Source organism: Bubalus bubalis, chromosome 6 (assembly GCF_019923935.1).
Source record: "Bubalus bubalis isolate 160015118507 breed Murrah chromosome 6, NDDB_SH_1, whole genome shotgun sequence".
Lineage (NCBI taxonomy): Eukaryota > Metazoa > Chordata > Mammalia > Artiodactyla > Bovidae > Bubalus > Bubalus bubalis.
This window is the reverse complement of record NC_059162.1, coordinates 20,854,834-20,871,860: the sequence shown is the minus strand read 5'-3', so window position 1 is coordinate 20,871,860 and position 17,027 is coordinate 20,854,834. Positions and strand designations below refer to the sequence as shown.

At 47.6% G+C, this 17,027-nt stretch overlaps 6 protein-coding genes across 6 annotated transcripts; 3 read left to right on the top strand and 3 right to left on the bottom strand.

Moving 5' to 3' along the window:
- Positions 1-1,424: 1,424 nt before the first annotated feature.
- LOC102414060 (histone H3) lies at positions 1,425-2,694 on the bottom strand. Its single transcript, XM_025287946.2, has one exon. It carries the CDS (start codon positions 1,888-1,890, stop codon positions 1,480-1,482), a length of 411 nt encoding a protein of 136 aa, XP_025143731.1. The 5' UTR covers positions 1,891-2,694; the 3' UTR covers positions 1,425-1,479.
- A 143-nt stretch (positions 2,695-2,837) lies between these two features.
- On the bottom strand, positions 2,838-3,408 carry LOC102413735 (histone H2A type 2-A). The gene has a single exon (XM_025287947.2). It carries the CDS (start codon positions 3,339-3,341, stop codon positions 2,949-2,951), a length of 393 nt encoding a protein of 130 aa, XP_025143732.1. The 5' UTR covers positions 3,342-3,408; the 3' UTR covers positions 2,838-2,948.
- A 152-nt stretch (positions 3,409-3,560) lies between these two features.
- Positions 3,561-4,410, top strand: LOC102413428 (histone H2B type 2-E). Its single transcript, XM_025287948.2, has one exon. It carries the CDS (start codon positions 3,690-3,692, stop codon positions 4,068-4,070), a length of 381 nt encoding a protein of 126 aa, XP_025143733.1. The 5' UTR covers positions 3,561-3,689; the 3' UTR covers positions 4,071-4,410.
- Positions 4,411-12,490: 8,080 nt separating this feature from the next.
- On the bottom strand, positions 12,491-14,173 carry LOC102412752 (histone H2B type 2-E). The gene has a single exon (XM_044944438.1). The coding sequence runs from the start codon at positions 14,050-14,052 to the stop codon at positions 13,672-13,674; it is 381 nt and encodes a 126-aa protein (XP_044800373.1). The 5' UTR covers positions 14,053-14,173; the 3' UTR covers positions 12,491-13,671.
- A 162-nt stretch (positions 14,174-14,335) lies between these two features.
- Positions 14,336-14,904, top strand: LOC102413094 (histone H2A type 2-A). The gene has a single exon (XM_006049200.2). The coding sequence runs from the start codon at positions 14,401-14,403 to the stop codon at positions 14,791-14,793; it is 393 nt and encodes a 130-aa protein (XP_006049262.1). The 5' UTR covers positions 14,336-14,400; the 3' UTR covers positions 14,794-14,904.
- Positions 14,905-15,051: 147 nt separating this feature from the next.
- Positions 15,052-16,818, top strand: LOC123333987 (histone H3). The gene has a single exon (XM_044944436.1). The coding sequence runs from the start codon at positions 15,852-15,854 to the stop codon at positions 16,260-16,262; it is 411 nt and encodes a 136-aa protein (XP_044800371.1). The 5' UTR covers positions 15,052-15,851; the 3' UTR covers positions 16,263-16,818.
- The last annotated feature ends 209 nt before the right edge of the window (positions 16,819-17,027 follow it).

The following is a 17,027-nucleotide window of genomic DNA, read 5'->3' as shown; positions in this document are numbered from 1 at the left end:
CTGCAATTCATGGGGTCGCAAAGAGTCAGACACGACTGAGCAACTGAACTGAATTAAAGCTTAAGAAAAAAAAAAAAGTATTTTTCCTTTTCCCTCCTCTGTATTCTCACTGACTTCTATAACAAATGCTTTTAACCTGTCACTGTGCTGAGACAAAACAGAAAACAGGCCTTGGCCTCGTCCAAGTTCAGATAGATGACTGAGAAGGTTAAGATAAGACCTGTACAGCCTTTGTGTCTGAGATCTGTGGAGAAGGGCTGTGCAAGACCTTGCCCCTACTCTGCTGCCCATTAGAGGCCTTACACTTTCACCCCACCCCTCACCCCCGGCCCAAATGGTACAAGAATCATCTGAGGCCTCCACTCTCACTATTTCCTAACGGGGGCGGAGCTGGGGGGGGGGGGGGTGGTGGCGGGAAATGGGCGGGGGGAGGTGCGGGGGTGGGGAGGTGAGGGGGGAGAATTTCATTTCCCCAAAGGAAGACCATCCTCTGCCTGTTTGATCTCTTCCCCAAACTTGAGCTCAGAGCCCTATTTCTTTCCTTTCACTGAGTAACCCAAAACCTGAGAAGAGACTTCCCACATGTCTGAATGAAACAGATATAGACACTACCAGAGGTTGAAGCGATAGCCTCCAGGAGTCTCTTTGTGGAACTGGGCAGGAAAGCAATCCCTTTAACACCCAGCTCGCCAAAGTGGCTTTAGGGTCTGTACAAGCACCCTATCATTCATCCCCGGCTTTTGAGAAATAGAGGGTGGGAGTAAGGCTTCAAATTACTGGCACTTGAAGCGATGAAATGCCGCACTTTACTCGGCAGAAGTGGGCCAGGACCCGAGTGGCGGTATCCCTCCGGAGGCGGGGGATGAGGGGTGCCAAGCGCCCGGACCGGTGAGAAGATGGGGACGCTAACTCCCAATCTGTGCGCGGGTCTCAGCCGCCCAAAAGCCCTTTGACCCGCGAATCCCGAGCGTTTCCAAGTGACTCCGCCTTCTCTCAACCCACCTCCCCACACCACCAGTCGCCCCGCACTTAATCACAGCTCACCTTGCTCCCGGGACAATTACAATCGTGGGCCACAGTGGAGCACAAAGGCCCTGGAAAACAGCCCCAACCTACAAGAAAACACAGGGCCACCTCTAAGCAGCCAAGTTGGACGTTCTAGGGCGCCCAGGGAAGCAGCGGCAACCCGCCAGCCCAGACAAGCACACTGACCCAACTCTTAAGTTACTGACATCTGGGAAGGCAGCAGCGAGCAAGGGTTTAGAGTGGATAACTGGCCTTTAGCTTATGTCTGTTGGGAGTCCAGAGCTTTGCGCGCTCTAAGGTCCTCCCGTCTTGAGCGCGCCCTACACTCCCGGAGTATGCGAACGCCTGCCTAAAGAGCGTGGACAAGTGACACAGCTTCTTTCAAGTGTAGTCGTGGGTGGCTCTGAAAAGAGCCTTTGGATTTGATGGAACCTCGAGCACAGCGCACACTTCTTAAGCCCGCTCCCCGCGGATGCGGCGAGCCAGCTGGATGTCTTTGGGCATGATGGTCACGCGCTTGGCGTGGATGGCGCACAGGTTCGTGTCTTCAAACAGCCCCACCAGGTAGGCCTCGCTCGCCTCCTGCAGCGCCATCACGGCCGAGCTCTGGAAGCGCAGATCGGTCTTAAAGTCCTGCGCGATCTCGCGCACCAGCCGCTGGAACGGCAGCTTGCGGATCAGCAGCTCGGTCGACTTCTGGTAGCGCCGGATCTCCCGCAGGGCCACGGTACCTGGCCGGTAGCGATGCGGCTTCTTGACGCCGCCCGTGGCCGGCGCGCTCTTGCGAGCCGCCTTGGTGGCCAGCTGCTTCCGCGGGGCCTTGCCACCGGTCGACTTGCGGGCAGTCTGCTTTGTACGAGCCATAGCGAACCAAGAGGCGAACTTACGGGACCAGCGCCGCGCAGGAAGAGTAACCAGGGGTGCGGCCGCTGCAGCAGTCTTTATAGGCAGTCTTTTCCCAGTTGGGCGGGACAATACTTGAAAGTCCCGCGCTGGCTATCCATTGGCTGAGACGTCATCCTCTTTTGCGCCACTGGCTTGGGCCGATTCCTCCCTACCCCCGCCGCCCCGCCACCCCGCCACCCCGCCACCCATTCGCCTCCCTTTCTACTTTCCCGTTTGCCTAGTTTTTCCCCTCCTCGGTTTTCATTTATTTCAGGGTGAGAGTCATATTTGAGATCAGCTGTGACAATGTTCCTTCTCAGTCCCTTAGAACACACTACGTAGGATACCCTCTTGCTTTCTACGCTAACTCCCAAACTGAACCTCGACCTGTTTGCACCACCCCCGCCCCCAGCACCCTGAACGCAGTTACCTTTCCAAGTCCCCTAGCCTAGTTGGCTGGACGGATCTTGGTTTGTTTTCCTCCTTTCGGTGCTTTAAAGATCGGAAAGTTATCTCCCCCGCGGCAGGGCGCGAGATCCCGTTTCCAAAAGCCCAACTGGGGACCTCTATCTCCACCGCTACGGTACCCTTATCCCTTTAAGAATTAAGTCAAACACCCAGGTCCGTCAACTTCTTCAAATCTGTCCGCTTCCCTAACACACTGGGGTGTCCGAGATGTATGCGTGTGCGAGGGAACATCCCGCTGATACTTAGACCTCAAGTTGGGCAAAGGCCTGGGGAACAACTGGTGTTGAACCCTAGACATCCGACTCCCAAACAGAAACCATCGCGGAGCACTTAGAACTGAAGCGACCGTGGCGCGCTCAAGTTTCCTACCTTCACCTGGCTTAAGTCCTAGGTTTTACGATCCACCACAACCCAGACTGGGCTCCCCGTTTACTACCGACAAGGTTGGAATCCAAAAGTTACTGTTAACAACTCTTTAATTGAAAGCGTGGGTGGCTCTGAAAAGAGCCTTTTGATTTTACAGATGCCCCTTCTACAGGAGAGCTGGGTAGGACTTCCGGAAACCGGCCTCACTTGCCCTTTGCCTTGTGGTGGCTCTCAGTCTTCTTCGGGAGCAACACGGCCTGGATATTGGGCAAAACGCCGCCCTGGGCGATGGTGACCTTGCCCAACAGCTTGTTCAGCTCCTCGTCGTTGCGGATAGCCAGCTGCAGGTGACGAGGGATGATGCGCGTCTTCTTGTTGTCTCGCGCCGCATTGCCCGCCAGCTCCAGGATTTCGGCGGTCAGGTACTCCAAGACCGCCGCCATGTAGACGGGCGCGCCGGCCCCCACCCGCTCAGCGTAGTTGCCTTTGCGCAGCAGGCGGTGAACCCGCCCTACCGGGAACTGCAAACCTGCGCGAGACGAGCGCGACTTGGCCTTGGCGCGGGCCTTGCCGCCTTGTTTGCCACGACCAGACATGACAGCGACACTCACTAACAATCGCTCCCGCCAAACGCCCGCCAAAGTCGCCCTCCACGGCCCCACTTCACCCTTTTATAGGCAGAACGGCGATTGCTTGTGAAGCACTTTGATTGGCTACAGCACATCTTCGGCCTCGTGACCAATAGGATAGCGCAGTCAGAATCCACTCATTTACATAACATTGTCTCCCTCGCGAGAGAGCCACTGAAATCTCGCCAATCGCAACGGGGCGTGATCAGAACCTTAATTTGCCCACAGTCTCTATAAGTACCGAGTCGCTGCCGGTTATCCCGGGTGCTGCTAGTGGTATGCGTTCCCGGAAAGCTGTGTAGCTTGTTTGCGGTTATGCCTGAGCCGGCGAAATCCGCTCCCGCGCCCAAAAAGGGCTCTAAGAAAGCCGTCGCCAAAGCCCAGAAAAAGGACGGCAAGAAGCGCAAGCGCAGCCGCAAGGAGAGCTATTCCATCTACGTGTACAAGGTGTTGAAACAGGTGCACCCGGACACCGGCATCTCGTCCAAAGCCATGGGCATCATGAACTCATTTGTCAACGACATTTTCGAGCGCATCGCGGGCGAAGCGTCGCGCTTGGCGCATTACAACAAGCGCTCGACCATCACGTCCCGGGAGATCCAGACGGCCGTGCGCCTGCTACTGCCCGGCGAGCTGGCCAAGCACGCCGTGTCCGAGGGCACCAAGGCGGTCACCAAGTACACCAGCTCCAAGTGAGTCCTTGTCGGGACTCGGCGCTCGCACGAGTTGCCTAGCTACTTGACGTTCTAAAGGTTCTTTTCAGAGCCACCCACCTTCTCAGTAGAAGCAGCTGTCATTTTGTTTTACACAGGTTTTCTGCTGCCCAGCTTTTTGTGTTGGTTTTCAGTCATTAAGTACAAATATCCTATTCCTTTAGATACAATGAGGGAATAAGTATGCTTATCTAGTTTTGTGGGAGAATATAATAGGGTATCGATGGGCTGAGTTTTCTCAAAGAACTGCTGTTGAAACTGGCTTTTTCAATGATGTTGCTTTTTATGAATTTCATCATACAAGATTAAAAAGTTTCAATATCCATGGTGCGACTGTCTACTGCTCCGAAGTGATATAACGATGTGGTACTGAATTTTTGTAGAACGTATTCTGTGTTGTGTACAAATTGGGATAATTTAGCTTACACTTAGTACTAACAAATTCCTTGAGTTTATATATCCTGCATTCACAAGTACATGGGTGCCCAGTTTATGTGTAGATTCCCCTGTTAGGGAAATTGAAGCTTGGATAGGATACCCAAGAACTAACCGTTTTGCTGCCTTTGCTCTGCCTCATGTCAAATCACATAAAACGTGCCTAATTTTCAGTGATAGTGTTCTCCCCAGAGAATTACCACTCAAAAAAGCTTGCCGTATATAAAGAACTTGACCATACAATGGAAACAGATTATGCATATTTTCCAAAGCAGTAAAAAGTCTGAAATCTTAAAGGAGCAGAAAGTTATACAGTTGGGTGTGCAAAGGAGACTAGCTGCAGTTTCATTTTAGTGTTTTGGAACTGTTGGATTGCTTCCAGTAGAGATTAACCTTAATCACTTTGGTTGCTTTGTGGATCATAGATCCTAGGTAGTTCACAGTAGAAGCAAGGAAAGCAACTAGAAGGCTATTACAGTGTCACAGGTTAGAGAAGTGAGTCAAAATCTGGTCTAGAGACCAGCAGTATTAGCATTACCTGAAAATTCATTAAAAGTGGACTCTTCAGACACTAAGTTCAGTTCATTCAGTTCAATTGCTCAGTCGTGTCCGACTCTTTGCGACCCCATGAATTGCAGCATGCCAGGCCTCCCTGTCCATCACCAACTCCCAGAGTTATGTAGGGCCATTATCTTGTTTTGCTCTCCTAATTCCCTCAGGTTGCACTGAGGAGACAGCTGCTGAGGCTGATGACTTTTTGGCCACAATATCCTTTGTTTACTGAAATGGCAGGTTACAGTCTTTGTCCACACTGTAAACACAGCAATGGAGATGAAGGCTATCATGTCAAAGTATTCTTTTTTAAAAAATTATTTGTCTGCTAAGGGTCTTAGTTGCGGCATGCAGGATCTTATGTTGTGGCACTCAAACTCTTAGTTGAAAGTATTCTTCATTTTGATATTTGGCAAAACTAATACAGTTATGTAAAGTTTAAAAAAAAAAAAAGTATTCTTGTAGACTTTCATTTCTTCTTATGTGTTTCCTTAAAGTATTCTTCAAGACTTGATTTCTTATGTTATGAAGTATAACTTAGTCAATAATATACATTATAGGGCTGTCAACTACTATGTAGCATTTTTCTTCTGATTTTCTAGTTGCATGCTGATTTTCATTAAGGAACTCACCTAATCCCTTATGTATGTAGTTCTCAAATTTGCTGTTAGGGAAATAAAATAGAAGTAGTCTTCTTCAAGCTTCAGAGGCAAAAGAGCAGAGCAGGCCTCTGATCTTGCTTCTAACCTGCCTGGACACTGCCCTGACTGGGAGTGACCAGGAGTGACTGCCTGCTGTGAGTGCAAGACTTGCAGCACCTTAGATAAGATGGGGAAAGAATTTTGAGATTTTTGAGCCTGTGGAGGGGGCCTGGCCAATCAAGCCCCAGACTTAACAACATTCTAAGTTTTACAAGACAAAGTTCAGTTCAGTTAAATTGCTCAGCCGTGTCCGACTCTGTGACCCCATGGATGGCAGCATGCCAACTCCTGGAGCTTGCTCAAATTCATGTCCATCCAATCATCTCATCCTCTGTCGTCCCCTTCTCCCATCTTCAATCTTTCCCAGCATCAGGGTATTTTCAAATGAGTCACTTCTTCACATCAGGTGGCCAAAGTATTGGAGTTTCAGCTTCAGCATCAGTCCTTCCGATGAATATTCAGCACTGATTTCCTTTAGGATGGACTGGTTGGATCTCCTTGCAGTCCAAGGGACTCTCAAGAGTCTTCTCCAACACCACAGTTCAAAAGCATCAGTTCTTCAGTGCTCAGCTTTCTTAATGATCCAACTCTCACATCCATCATGACTACTGGAAAAACCATAGCTTTGACTAGATGGACCTTTGTTGGCAAAGTAATGTCTCTGCTTTTGAATATGCAGTCTAGGTTTGTCATAGCTTTTCTTCCAAGAAGCAAGTGTCTTTTAATTTCATGGCTGCAGTCACCATCTGCAGTGATTTTGGAGCCCAAGAAAAGAAAGTCTGTCACTGTTTTCATCGTTTCCCCATCTATTTGCCATGAAGTGATGGGACTGGATTCTATGATCATTGTTTTTTGAATGTTGAGTTTTAAACCAGCTTTTTCACTCTCTCCTCTTCTCACTTTCATCAAGAGACTCTTTAGTTCTTTTTTGCTTTCTGCCATAAGGGTGGTGTCATCTGGGTATCTGAGGTTATTGATATTTCTCCCAGCAATCTTTTTAATTAATTTTAATTGGAAGCTAATTATAATATTGTGGTGGTTTTTGCCACACATTGACATGAATCAGCCATAGGTGTACATGTGTCCCCCTGTCCTGAACCCCCCTCCGAACTCCTTCCCCATCCCATCCCTCTGGGTTGGCCCAGTGAACCAGCTTTGAGTGCCCTGCTTCGTGCATCCAACTTGGACTGGTCATCTATTTCACATATGGTAGTAACATGTTTCAATGCTATTCTCTCAAATCATCCCACCCTCACCTCCCACAGAGTCCAAAAGTCTGTTCTTTACATCTGTGTCTCTTTTGCATATAGGATTGTCATTACCATCTTTCTAAATTCCATATATATGCATTAATATACTGTATTGGTGTTTTTCTTTCTGACTTCATTCTGTATAATGGGCTCCAGTTTCATCCACCTCATTAGATCTGACTCAAATGCATTATTTTTTATAGCTGAGTAATATTCCATTGTGTGTATGTACCACAACTTTCTCAGCCATTTGTCTGTCTCCCGGCAATCTTGATTCCAGCTTGTGCTTCATCCAGCCTGGATGGATGGACCCATTCCAACCTGGACCCATTTCACATGATGGGTATATATACTTAGAGTATATGTAAGTATATATGGGTATATATACTTAGATACTCTGCATATAAGTTAAATAAGCAAACAAATAGCATTAACATGAAACCAGCCTTGCAATTTGGTCACAGATTGATGATGATATCTGTCCTGGGGTTATAAGTGGGAACCCCAAACTGCAATCTCACCCATGGAGTGGACGCACTGCCTGGGACCTTTCCCCAACTGGGACTCCAGATGTTCTGTGACACAGGACTTCCCAGGGCTAATTAATTCTGGATGTTGGTCAAAACCCAATTTGGTGGTGTATCCTCTGCTTTTTCTGTTTTTCTTTTGATTTAATGTTAGTATATTGAAAGTAAGCTAGATAATTCTCTAATATTTGTATTATTTACTTGTGTATAACAAGTGGCTTATTCTGTTAACAAATCCTTTGAACCTGAGACAAAAGTGAAAACTTTTGGCAAAAACAACGGCCCATTGTACCTGGAGGACTCTTAGAAATACTGATGTCTTGGTGCTATCCCCAGAAATTCTGATTTAAGTGATGAAGAATATAGCCATCCATTAGTTGGGAAGATCCCTTAGAGAAAGGAAAGGCTACCCACTCCAGTATTCTGGCCTGGAGAATTCCACGGACTGTATAGTCGCAAAGACTCGCACACGACTGAGCAACTTTCACTTCACTTAGGGCTTCCCTTGTGGCTCAGCTGGTAAAGAATCCACTAGCAATGCGAGAGACCTGGATTTGATCCCTGGGTTGGGATCCCTGGAGAAGGGAAAGGCCACCTACTCCAGTATTCTGGCCTAGAGAACTCTATGGACTATATAGTCCGTGGGGTCGCAAAAGTTAGATTGAGCGACTTTCACTTTCATCCATTAGAATTTTTAAAAAGCTCCCCACGTGACTCCAATGAGCAGTCAGGTTTGAGAATCACTGCCACTGTGTATTGGAGAAGGCAATGGCAACCCACTCCAGCACTCTTGCCTGGAAAATCCCATGGATGGAGGGGCCTGGTGGGCTGCAATCCATGAAGTCGCTAGGAGACATGACTGAAGCGACTTAGCAGCAGCAGCAGCCACTGTGTGTTCCCCGAAAGAGAGATATTATCTCAGTTCTTAACCTTGGCCTGATTGGTTTAAACATAGTCCCAACCACTTTCCACATTGATTAGCTCAAAAAATTTAGACCAATTTGATTAGCACAAACATTTCAGCAATTGGACTGAGTAGGGCAGGGGTTCCCCAACCCTTTTGGCACCAGAGACCAATTTTGTGGGAGACAAAAAATTTTTCCACAGACCAGTGGTGGAGGGGGGATGGTTTGGGGATGATTCAAGTGCATTACATTTATTTTGTACTGTATTTCTAATCTAATGCCACCGCAGATAAGATAGCGGCCTAGAGGTACCCTGGAGTAGGGGAATGTAGATTGCTCTATCTTTTGTTAAAGAAACTTCTTTGTTTTCAAGAGGCAGCAGCAAGATGGAGGGTCATGTGGGTATGAAGGCAAGAATAACTGTAGACAGCACTCAGGAGGGCAACTGCTGAGGGGGAGAATTGGAGAACTGAGCCATTCAGAGTTCGGCCACCCTCTGAGCCCTGCTGTACTTTTGGACATTCAGTGAAGCCAGTTTGTATGACATACTATTTAAACTAACTGGGATCTTGAACTATTTGAGAAACAGTAATAAATAGTTCCCCGGAATAAAAGGAAAGACAACAGACCCTTTATCTTGGAAGGCCTCAAAGAGGCCAAATAAGGCAAATAAGGAAAAATAGAACTATATATTGATACTAAATGTCCAAGTTTTAAAACCAGTATTTGACCAGGCCAGGGATTAATACTACTGTTAAGAAGGAATTGTTAAGAAGGAATGTCTAGGAATTTTTAAAAATCTAAAATTTTATTTAAAATTAAATAATGTAATTCTATTATTAAAATTTTTAGTTTGCATTGGTTTCTTAGGACTGCCATAACAAAGCCCCACAAAACTGAGTGGCTTAAAACAACAGAAATGTTGTTTCTCAGAAATGTACTCAGTCATCATTCTGAAGTTTAAAGTCAACATGTTGGCAGGGCCCTGTCCCTCTTTGCCAGGATCCTTCCTTGTCTTCAGCTTCTGGTAGCCCCAAGTATCTTTTGGTTTACAACAGCGTAACCCCATTTGTCTCAGTTTTCTTCTTGTGCATTTCTACATTTCAAGGACATCAGTCATATTGGATTAGACCTTATGAATTAGACCCTAATGACCTTATTAACTGATTACATCTACAAAGATCCCATTTTCAAATTAGGCCACATTCTAAGGCACCAGGGAGTTAGACTTCAGCATATCTTTTAGCGAGACACAGTTTAATGCATAACAACAGTCAACAGCTGGGGTAGGTAGAATAGGGCTTCCAAATACGTCCAAATTTTAGTGAAATACTAAGGCCAAAGTTAGATATGATGGGGGAAAATGTATCTAGGCATGTTAAATTGATTCTAAAAGCTTCCAGAAAGAAAGGGTGCTCTGCTTAGTTGCTCAGTCATGTCTGACTCTTTGAGACCCCATGGACTATAGCCTGCCAGGCTTCTGTCCAAGGGGATTCTCCAGGCAAGAACACCCTTTCCTACACCAGGAAAGAAAGGGTAGAACACTATAAACGAGCAAGAAGTGGGATTTTAGAATCTAACCCCTTTCTCTTCCCTGAACTCCAGATTCTCAAATTTCATATTCCCAACTTGGGAATTTGGTATTTCTTATTTGATATTTCCACTTGGATAGCAACCAGGAATCTCAACATTTTGCCTAAGATATTACTCTAGGCTTTCCCCCTCCAAACCTACTTGCCTCTTTTATCAGTAAGTTGCAGCTCTTTCCAAGTACTCAGTCCAAGAACCTGCAATTAATCCTTGACTCCTCTCTTTCATTCATAACCTACATACAATTCATCAATTTCATTTAAAATATATCTTGACTACTTCTAGCTATCTCTATGGCTACCACCCATCTCTCTCCTGAGTGTTACTATAGCCTCTTTTATATTCTTCCTGCCTCTACTCTTGCTCTCCTATAGTCTATTTTTTAACATAGTATCCTGGGTGAGCTTTAGCATGAGTCAAATAATGTCATGGAACTCTCTCATGATGGAACTCTCCAAAGGCACTCCAACTTAACTTCAAATTAAAGACAAAATCTTTCCAATGGCCTAGGAGGCGCCTCAAAGGCACACAGGATCTGACTTTCAACTACCTTTCTGATTCTATCTCCCGGCACATCTTTCCTTTGCTCACTGTGCTTCAGCCTCAGTGGCCTTGCTTATTCTTTGAACTTCTCAAACTTATACCTACCTCAGGGCCTTTGTTGTTAGAATACACTTCTCTAAATTATCCTATGGCTCACTTTTTTTCATTCATGCCTCTGTTCAAATATTAACTGATCAGATCTGTCATCCACACTCAATATTCTGCTGTACAGATCACCTCCTAAATATACTATTATTCTTTTCCTTCTTTCACTTATTCTCAGCATCCATCAACTAGAATGTAGTTTTATACAGACAGGGATTTTTTCTGTTTATTGCTATTTTATTGCTTTATCTCAGTATGAATTTTTTTCCCTCTCCCATATTGTGAGAAGTGATATGCATAAAGGAACCTAGACAAGGGGTCAGTTTTGCTTTCACACTTGTAAGTGTAATGCTGGTGCTAAAGGGAACTATTGATTGATGGGTAATAAAGTTGCATTGAGTCTTGGATTTCTCCATCTTTCAGACCAGTTGTATTCTGCTTTCCTATTCATATTTTGAGTCCTCAGAACCAAATACTGACCATTATCTCACCCACTTATAATTAGGTTATCTACCCAACATCCTGCATGCCTCTTAGAATATTTGTTTTATTTTTATCCTGTAAACTCAAACTTTCCCCTATCATCTTTCTGTCTTTCCTCCACATTGCCGTGCTTTATCTGAACTTTTCAAGCTCCTAGCAACCTGCCTCACCTCTCAGGAGATCCAAGCAAGGCAGGTCAAAAGCAAGGAAATGTTTTCTGGGACTGAAGAAAGTATGGATTTAGTACAATAACTAGGAGACAAGTTACCTGTTTTTGATTGGGTGGGACAGATGAGAGGTAATGAAAATAATGCTGGAAGATAATATTTGGGATTCTATATACATACACAAGAAAAAATGAATAAAAGGGTGCTTGTAGTGAGCTTAACCTTTTTTTTCTAGGAAGTTTCACCTTTATACCTTGCAGCACTTTATCTTCTGTTCTCATTTACCTTCTTTAAAATGTGTTTTTAAATCCTAGTACAGGCAGAAAATGTTAAGTTCTGTGCAATATTTGGTACTCTGTATTAATGAGGGAATAAATGAAACTAGTTTTTCATGTCACTTTACAAACAGTTCTGGGAAAGGAGAATTAGGAAAAAAGAAAGAAAATATCTAGGGTGGGAACTGCAAACTGAACAAGTTCTTCCCAAGCAATATGGGAATCTCGTAATTGATCTTGTCAGTGGTTATCAAACATTTGAATTACTTGACTTGTTCCATAGACTGTTCATCCTTGCCCCACCCCCAACCCCCAACCCTTTACCTCCCACTGAGGCCTGGTGATTTGGATTCAGTGGAAGTATGTAGTGTTTGAAGGGTAGATAGATAAATTAAAGATTCAGTGGCCTTTGAATTGTTTGTAGGAAACCCTGCTTTTTAACCATCTAGTCTAAAAAAAGGTGAGGGCCTTTATTCTCTCATTTTTGGTGTCTCTGTTATCAGAGGAGGGAATTGTTCCAGGGAAGGGGAAAGTATTTTTAAGGCTAAGTAGGTTTAACAACAACAAAAAAGCTGCTGGATAAAGTCTCTGGAGCACATTTTATGATTGGCAGGCCCAGGTTCTTGAAATCCCTGACTATGAAGCCTCTTTCCTTCTTGCTTCTTTACTCAAATTATAAAATAGCAAAACTACAACTATAGGGAATTGTGTTGATATCAATATCTGGGGGGGGGGGAATTTACTATGGATAACAATGGCTTTTGTATAACCTTTTTCTAACAGTGTTGCTTAATATCTAGAATTTGGGCAAAACATTGACTTCAGTGTAGGCACCTGAAAGGAATAGCAAAGTGAGACAAGAAGTATGTATAGATTAAAAATTACTTTAATTATGTGTGGATGAAAAATGTCACCTGCCATATCTGTAATCAAAGGATATGGCCATCAAGCCATCAGCCACTGCAGCCACTCTAGTCATCCTGGGATTCAGGATGGAGAAAAACAGGATACGGGTCCTAGATAGTTAAAATGTGTATCAAGGAATGATCTCAGTCAGCCTGCTCTTTCAATTTTCCATACACAAAATAAAGAAGTGCTAAATTCATTGAGATTTCTTCTTTAGCAGAAATCTTTTGATGAATATTCAACTGTCTGGTTTGTTTTTGCAAAACTGCTATATATTCTGGTTCCTCCCTTACCTTCTCAAAACAGCCCCTCAGTGCTATTTGAAAGGCTGTCTCCTGGGCTTAGAAGTGTCAGTCACCACTCAGTTATGTCTGAGCCTTTGCCACACCATGGGCTGTAGTCTGCTAGCCTCCTCTGTCCATAGAATTCTGCAAGAAATACTGGAGTGGGTAGCCATTCTCTTCTCCAGGATATCTTCCTAACCCAGGGATCAAACACAGGTCTCCTGCACTGTAGGCAGATTCTTTCCCATCTAAACCACAAGGGAAGTCCATCTACTTGGCTTAGGTCCACAACAAGTTATTGAATAAAACACAATTCTTAACGCAGGTTGTGCATTTTTCAGTGGACAAATGGAATCGAGATAACCAGGTGCACTGTAAGTTTTCTATTCATGCTGGGGCATGGTATCAAAATATTGCTTTTAAAGTAACATTAAATTTGGTTTTTGAGCTCAAGAAAAATGGACTTGAGTTGACCCACTCTATCTGCTGTAAAGCAACTAATGCTTAACTTTCCACCCTCCCTCCCTATCCTCCTGAATAGATTTACACTGACCATCCATCTCTCACGGTTTTACTGGAAAAGGTAAGTTACTTGCATGAGTGAACAGTTACTCTAGCTAGTTCTAGACTAATTGACAAAACTTGGTCCTTTCTTGGAGTTTTTCCTCTTCATCCTAAGGGAAAGGACAGTTCTTACTAGAAAAAAAAATCGGCGGTACAAAAAAGTACCATAACAGACAACAAAAACAAAGTAAAAAGATAACAGCTTCTTCCACTGAGAAGGTGGGTGGCTCTGAAAAGAACCTTTAGAACGGTCAAGTAGCTTGGCAACTCGTGCGAGCGCCGAGTCCCGACAAGGACTCACTTGGAGCTGGTGTACTTGGTGACCGCCTTGGTGCCCTCGGACACGGCGTGCTTGGCCAGCTCGCCGGGCAGCAGCAGGCGCACGGCCGTCTGGATCTCCCGGGACGTGATGGTCGAGCGCTTGTTGTAATGCGCCAAGCGCGACGCTTCGCCCGCGATGCGCTCGAAAATGTCGTTGACAAATGAGTTCATGATGCCCATGGCTTTGGACGAGATGCCGGTGTCCGGGTGCACCTGTTTCAACACCTTGTACACGTAGATGGAATAGCTCTCCTTGCGGCTGCGCTTGCGCTTCTTGCCGTCCTTTTTCTGGGCTTTGGCGACGGCTTTCTTAGAGCCCTTTTTGGGCGCGGGAGCGGATTTCGCCGGCTCAGGCATAACCGCAAACAAGCTACACAGCTTTCCGGGAACGCATACCACTAGCAGCACCCGGGATAACCGGCAGCGACTCGGTACTTATAGAGACTGTGGGCAAATTAAGGTTCTGATCACGCCCCGTTGCGATTGGCGAGATTTCAGTGGCTCTCTCGCGAGGGAGACAATGTTATGTAAATGAGTGGATTCTGACTGCGCTATCCTATTGGTCACGAGGCCGAAGATGTGCTGTAGCCAATCAAAGTGCTTCACAAGCAATCGCCGTTCTGCCTATAAAAGGGTGAAGTGGGGCCGTGGAGGGCGACTTTGGCGGGCGTTTGGCGGGAGCGATTGTTAGTGAGTGTCGCTGTCATGTCTGGTCGTGGCAAACAAGGCGGCAAGGCCCGCGCCAAGGCCAAGTCGCGCTCGTCTCGCGCAGGTTTGCAGTTCCCGGTAGGGCGGGTTCACCGCCTGCTGCGCAAAGGCAACTACGCTGAGCGGGTGGGGGCCGGCGCGCCCGTCTACATGGCGGCGGTCTTGGAGTACCTGACCGCCGAAATCCTGGAGCTGGCGGGCAATGCGGCGCGAGACAACAAGAAGACGCGCATCATCCCTCGTCACCTGCAGCTGGCTATCCGCAACGACGAGGAGCTGAACAAGCTGTTGGGCAAGGTCACCATCGCCCAGGGCGGCGTTTTGCCCAATATCCAGGCCGTGTTGCTCCCGAAGAAGACTGAGAGCCACCACAAGGCAAAGGGCAAGTGAGGCCGGTTTCCGGAAGTCCTACCCAGCTCTCCTGTAGAAGGGGCATCTGTAAAATCAAAAGGCTCTTTTCAGAGCCACCCACGCTTTCAATTAAAGAGTTGTTAACAGTAACTTTTGGATTCCAACCTTGTCGGTAGTAAACGGGGAGCCCAGTCTGGGTTGTGGTGGATCGTAAAACCTAGGACTTAAGCCAGGTGAAGGTAGGAAACTTGAGCGCGCCACGGTCGCTTCAGTTCTAAGTGCTCCGCGATGGTTTCTGTTTGGGAGTCGGATGTCTAGGGTTCAACACCAGTTGTTCCCCAGGCCTTTGCCCAACTTGAGGTCTAAGTATCAGCGGGATGTTCCCTCGCACACGCATACATCTCGGACACCCCAGTGTGTTAGGGAAGCGGACAGATTTGAAGAAGTTGACGGACCTGGGTGTTTGACTTAATTCTTAAAGGGATAAGGGTACCGTAGCGGTGGAGATAGAGGTCCCCAGTTGGGCTTTTGGAAACGGGATCTCGCGCCCTGCCGCGGGGGAGATAACTTTCCGATCTTTAAAGCACCGAAAGGAGGAAAACAAACCAAGATCCGTCCAGCCAACTAGGCTAGGGGACTTGGAAAGGTAACTGCGTTCAGGGTGCTGGGGGCGGGGGTGGTGCAAACAGGTCGAGGTTCAGTTTGGGAGTTAGCGTAGAAAGCAAGAGGGTATCCTACGTAGTGTGTTCTAAGGGACTGAGAAGGAACATTGTCACAGCTGATCTCAAATATGACTCTCACCCTGAAATAAATGAAAACCGAGGAGGGGAAAAACTAGGCAAACGGGAAAGTAGAAAGGGAGGCGAATGGGTGGCGGGGTGGCGGGGTGGCGGGGCGGCGGGGGTAGGGAGGAATCGGCCCAAGCCAGTGGCGCAAAAGAGGATGACGTCTCAGCCAATGGATAGCCAGCGCGGGACTTTCAAGTATTGTCCCGCCCAACTGGGAAAAGACTGCCTATAAAGACTGCTGCAGCGGCCGCACCCCTGGTTACTCTTCCTGCGCGGCGCTGGTCCCGTAAGTTCGCCTCTTGGTTCGCTATGGCTCGTACAAAGCAGACTGCCCGCAAGTCGACCGGTGGCAAGGCCCCGCGGAAGCAGCTGGCCACCAAGGCGGCTCGCAAGAGCGCGCCGGCCACGGGCGGCGTCAAGAAGCCGCATCGCTACCGGCCAGGTACCGTGGCCCTGCGGGAGATCCGGCGCTACCAGAAGTCGACCGAGCTGCTGATCCGCAAGCTGCCGTTCCAGCGGCTGGTGCGCGAGATCGCGCAGGACTTTAAGACCGATCTGCGCTTCCAGAGCTCGGCCGTGATGGCGCTGCAGGAGGCGAGCGAGGCCTACCTGGTGGGGCTGTTTGAAGACACGAACCTGTGCGCCATCCACGCCAAGCGCGTGACCATCATGCCCAAAGACATCCAGCTGGCTCGCCGCATCCGCGGGGAGCGGGCTTAAGAAGTGTGCGCTGTGCTCGAGGTTCCATCAAATCCAAAGGCTCTTTTCAGAGCCACCCACGACTACACTTGAAAGAAGCTGTGTCACTTGTCCACGCTCTTTAGGCAGGCGTTCGCATACTCCGGGAGTGTAGGGCGCGCTCAAGACGGGAGGACCTTAGAGCGCGCAAAGCTCTGGACTCCCAACAGACATAAGCTAAAGGCCAGTTATCCACTCTAAACCCTTGCTCGCTGCTGCCTTCCCAGATGTCAGTAACTTAAGAGTTGGGTCAGTGTGCTTGTCTGGGCTGGCGGGTTGCCGCTGCTTCCCTGGGCGCCCTAGAACGTCCAAGTTCGCCGCTTAGAGGTGGCCAGATTTCCTTCTGGCAGGCCCTTCCACGCTCCGGGAGGGGAAGGCGCGCTAGGGACGGGAGGACACTAGAGTGCGCAAAACACGACTCCCAACACAAAGGCTAAAGGCCATGTAACCGGTTTAAGCCCCTGCTTGCTGGCCGTCTTCCGGAGTGTCAAGTGCCTATCTGAACTGGCGAGGCTGCCGCTGCTTTCTTGGGCGCGGCCAAGACGTCCGGTAGGCTCGTGCTCTTCCTGGGAGTCTTGGAGCTGGGTTGTAGCCCAGAACAGTAATTTGTCCCGGGAGCGTGGTTGGGGGCAGGGGAGGCGGAGCGATTAGAGGACTCGGGATTCGCGGGCTAGAGCAGTCCGGGCTGGCTTTTTAGGCGGCTGAGAGCCGGGCGCAGATCTGACCTCCTCACCTGCGCCGGAAAGG

Coding starts and splice junctions, on each gene's coding strand:
- LOC102414060 (XM_025287946.2), bottom strand. CDS start 1,890: ATGGCTCGTACAAAGCAGACTGCCCGCAAGTCGACCGGTGGCAAGGCC.
- LOC102413735 (XM_025287947.2), bottom strand. CDS start 3,341: ATGTCTGGTCGTGGCAAACAAGGCGGCAAGGCCCGCGCCAAGGCCAAG.
- LOC102413428 (XM_025287948.2), top strand. CDS start 3,690: ATGCCTGAGCCGGCGAAATCCGCTCCCGCGCCCAAAAAGGGCTCTAAG.
- LOC102412752 (XM_044944438.1), bottom strand. CDS start 14,052: ATGCCTGAGCCGGCGAAATCCGCTCCCGCGCCCAAAAAGGGCTCTAAG.
- LOC102413094 (XM_006049200.2), top strand. CDS start 14,401: ATGTCTGGTCGTGGCAAACAAGGCGGCAAGGCCCGCGCCAAGGCCAAG.
- LOC123333987 (XM_044944436.1), top strand. CDS start 15,852: ATGGCTCGTACAAAGCAGACTGCCCGCAAGTCGACCGGTGGCAAGGCC.